This window comes from Otolemur garnettii, unplaced genomic scaffold (genome assembly GCF_000181295.1).
Source record: "Otolemur garnettii isolate 467f Iridium unplaced genomic scaffold, OtoGar3 scaffold00011, whole genome shotgun sequence".
Lineage (NCBI taxonomy): Eukaryota > Metazoa > Chordata > Mammalia > Primates > Galagidae > Otolemur > Otolemur garnettii.
In genome coordinates, this window is record NW_003852406.1 from 35242321 (window position 1) to 35246643 (window position 4323).

General features: G+C 45.5%; 1 protein-coding gene across 1 annotated transcript in view; it reads left to right on the forward strand.

Moving 5' to 3' along the window:
* BTBD1 (BTB domain containing 1) overlaps positions 1-4323 on the forward strand; it is a 57984-nt gene that overhangs the window by 52353 nt on the left and 1308 nt on the right. The window contains exon 7 of the mRNA XM_003784598.3: positions 3157-3303. Within this exon, the coding sequence (XP_003784646.1) occupies positions 3157-3303 (147 nt within the window). The remainder of the gene's footprint in view (positions 1-3156; positions 3304-4323) is intronic.

Consider the following 4323-nt stretch of genomic DNA (forward strand, 5'->3'; position numbering starts at 1 on the left):
GCCTATGGCTCAGTAAGTAGGGCGCCAGCCCCGTATATCGAGGGTTGCAGGTTCAAATCCAGCCCTGGCCAAACTGCAGCAGCAACAACAACAACAACAACAAAAAACAGCCGGGTGTTGTGGCGGGCGTATAGTCCCAGCTACCTGGGAGGCTGAGGCAAGAGAATCCCATAAGCCCTAGAGTTTGAGGTTGCTGTGATGATGCCATGGCACTCTCCCAAGGGCAACAAACTGAGACTCTGTCTCAAAAAAAAAAAAAAAAAGCCAACCTGAAGCTAAATACTGATAGTTTACCAGTTTACAACCTTTGCTTTAACTCTGTAGTAAAGGCCCAATCCTATGGGAACCTTCTCTCAAGACCAGGTACCAACAGTTACGGTCCCTGACTCAGCCTTTCTCTTATACATTTATAATTGCAGTTCCTCTAAATCAGTAAATTGTAAACAGGAATATTTATTATGAGGACCCAGACGGCTTTTCATAATGCCCATCCTGGGTCTTTACCCCAGAGATACAGTGTATAGAAAGAAAAGTCTATGTTGGTTCGGCACCTGTGGCTCAAGTGGCTAAGGCACCAGCCACATACACCTAAGGTGGTGGGTTCGAATCCAGCCTGGGCCACCAAACAACAAAATGGCTGCAACCAAAAAATAGCTGGGCATTGTGGCGGGCGCCTGTGGTCCCAGCTACTTGGGTGGCTGAGACAGGAGACTCGCTTGAGCCCAGGAGCAAGAAAAGTCAAGTCTATGTTGTATAAGAAACCAGTGTAGGCATGATGGAGATGCATGTTTTGTGGAGAGCCACATACTTTTTTTTTTTTTTGGACAATCTCACTTTACTCACGGGTAGAGTACAGTAGTGTCACAGCTCACAGCAACCTCAAACTCCTGGGTTCAAGTGATCCTCTTGTCTCAGCCTCCCCAGGAGCTGGGACTACAGGCACCCAGCTAGTTCTTCTATTTTTAGTAGAGACAAGGTCTCACTCTTGCTCAAGCTGGTCTGGAACTCCTGAGCTCAGGCAATCCACCTGCCTTGACTTCCCCAATTGCTGGGATTATAGGTGTGAGCCACTATACCCGGCCTGAGAGCCATATTTTTCTTCAAATACAGCCTTAACTTGATTCACAGTATTAAATGAAAGTGCCAAAATCCTGTTTTATAAACATATAGTAGCAAAAAGACATGTTGGATTGGAAGATTGCAAGAGCAGTAGTCAACCCACATCCACTACCACTAGACCATTAGGGAAAGGTGACAGACTTTTAGTACTGTAACAGTTATATCATCTAAGGACTCTTGTAGTCCATCTTCTGTAATATCCTCAAGCAACAGCAGTATTGAAGACAACAAATCTGCAAGTGATTATTACCAATGGTCAAAAGCAGATGTAGAATATACAGTGTATTCATATGCTAATAATGATTCCATATTCTAGTTGTCTAATGCTTTGGCATTTTCTAGGGATTTTTACCTACATTTTATTGGAGAGTTTTTAAAATGACTAAATGAATGAGCTTTAAAGTCAGATAGATCTGCCTGAGTAAAAATCTCAGCTCTGTTGCCTCTAAGGTACAACTATGGGCAAATTGTTTAGTTCCCTAAGCCTCAGTTTCCTCATCTACTGAGACAGCAGTGATGGCTACATTACACTTCTGTGAGTTCTGCTCAAGACAGTGCATATAAAGTGTTTGGCACACAGTCTTGCTAGTTTTGTTTGTTGCTGTTGTTTTATAATTTGACTCTCACAATATAATCCTAGGAAGAAGACAAAAAAATATTTCTTTCCCAAATTAAAAGATAAAACTGAAGTTTGGAAAAGTGAAATGGTTTGCTCTAGATTGCGTGGTCACAACCAGATGCCTTATTCTGGGGCACCATTGTGTCATGTCACTGTGTTCTCATTTTTTGTTGACCTGTGCCACACAGACGAGCATGCATCATGGTGAGGGACACATACATACACAGACTGAACATGCCTGTGTGACCAGTGCCTGGATGAACGGGACAGCACAGCACCCCAGAAATCCAGTCACTGTCCTGACCTGTCACAGCACAGAAGCTGTTTCTGTTGCACTACTAGTTTTCTTTTTGGGCCCAGGCTGGGTTTGAACCCACCACCTCCGGCATATGGGGCTGGCACCCTACCCTTTTGAGCCATAGAAGCCGCCCCACACTACTAGTTTTTGTCTAATATAGCAAAAAGGCAGGTTTCTATCTGCCTTTGCTATGCTTTCCCACGCATAGAAGACCTTTTCTCTCTTACCCTGGCCAGCTCCCAACTTGAGCTTTTAAAACTCTTCTCTAGGAAGCTTCAGCTAACCAGCTTGACAGAACCAGCTTTTCCTCTGTGCATGGCTCTCTGCAGGCACTGCTCTGAACTATCTCTGTGAACATGTCTTCTCTAGTGAGGGGGTCCATCCCTGCCTAGCATAGAGCATGGCACAGATTGTGGGCCTAAATTGGAAAGGCAGAAGTTTTACACTGAATATTCACAAAACTGGCACTGTATTTAAGGTCATTTTAATTATAGCAAAAATAACATGTAGACATAAGAAATACCATGAGAATTTTCTGGCAACAAGGCAGACTAGCAGGGAGTAATTTTGCTCAGGAATATAAAATACACATAGCACCCTGCAACTTTTGTGGAAGCTCCTCTGCTACAGTCAGCCCCAGTTGTCTGACGGCTTACAGTGATAAGTGATAAACAGCATGTTGAAAACCACCTTTGGTGGATATAGGTAAGTAGAGGGAAATTAGAACACAGATTTAGTAGTCTGCTCTGCTGTTTCTAAGGGCTTCATATTCTTTCCTATAAATATTTGTTTCATGGCTCGGTGCCTATAGCTCAACCAGCTAAGGCTCCAGCCACGTACACCTAAGGTGACAGGTTCGAATCCCCAGCCCGGACCCGCCAAACAACAATGATGGCTGCAACCAAAAAATAGCCGGGCGTTGTGGCGGGCGCCTGTGGTCCCAGCTACTTAGGAGGCGGAGGCAGGAGACTCGCTTGAGCCCAGGAGTTGGAGGTTGCTGTGAGCTGTAATGCCAGGGCACTCTATCCAGGGGGACAGCTTGAGGCTCTGTCTCAAAAAAAAAAAAAATTTTGTTTCATTTGGTTTAACTTCAGTATCATTTGTCTTTTAAAAATTCCAGATCATTGAATATGAAAAAAAACAAACCCTGGGACAAAACGATACTGGATTTAGTTGTGATGGGACAGCTAATACGTTCAGGGTCATGTTCAAAGAACCGATAGAGATCCTGCCCAACGTGTGCTACACGGCGTGTGCTACCCTCAAGGTGAGCCCCGTCACAGGTGCCTTCCCCTGCTGTCACAGAAAGCAGTGAGAGTCACGGACAGTGCAGGGCAGGGAACTGAAGTATTCCATGCTTTAAGAAAAGTGCTGGCTCAGTGCCTGTGGCTCAAGCGGCTAAGGCCCCAGCCACATACACCTAAGGTGGTGGGTTCGAATCCATCCCAGGCCCGCCAAACAACAATAATGGCTGCAACCAAAAAACAGCCAGGTGTTGTGGCGGGCTCCTGTGGTCCCAGCCTCCAAAGGACAGAAGACTCGCTTGAACCCAGGAGCTGGAGGTTGCTGTGAGCAGTGAAGCCATGGCACTCTACCCACGGTGACAGCTTGAGGCTCTGTCTCAAAAAAAAAGAAGAGTGCTTAGAGGCTCGGTGCCTGTGGATTAAGTTGCTAAGGTGCTAGCCACACACACCAGAGCTGGTGGGTTCGAATCCAGCCCAGGCCTGCCAAACAGCAATGATAACTACAACCAAAAAGTAGCCCGGCGTTGTGGCGATCACCTGTAGTCCCAGCTACTTGGGGAGGCTAAGGCAAGAGAATCGCTTAAGCCAAGATTTGGAGGTTACTATGAGCTGTGATGCCATGGCACTCTACCCAGGGCAACAGCTTGAGACTCTGTCTCAAAAAAGAAAGAAAGAAAAGTGCTTAGAAACAAACTTGTGAATTTAAAAAAATAGTTTCTTAGCACAGTTGGGTTCTGAAAGAGTTCTTCAGAAGTAGCTCTTTATTTGAGTAGGAAATGATGTTTGACAAAAGAGAAAATTATTTTCTTAAAAATCTTTTCACTGTTTTCTAAAAGCTGAGATCTCTATTCAGTATTTTTACTTGTTAATTTGTTTTTTAATGGCTCGGCACCTGTGGCTCAATCGGCTGGGGCGCCAGCCACATACACCTAGGGTGGTGGGTTCGAGTCCCCAGCCTGGGCCCGCCAAGCAACAATGATGGCTGCAACCAAAAAATGGCCGGCGCTGTGACGGGCGCCTATAGTCCCAGCTACTTGGGAGGC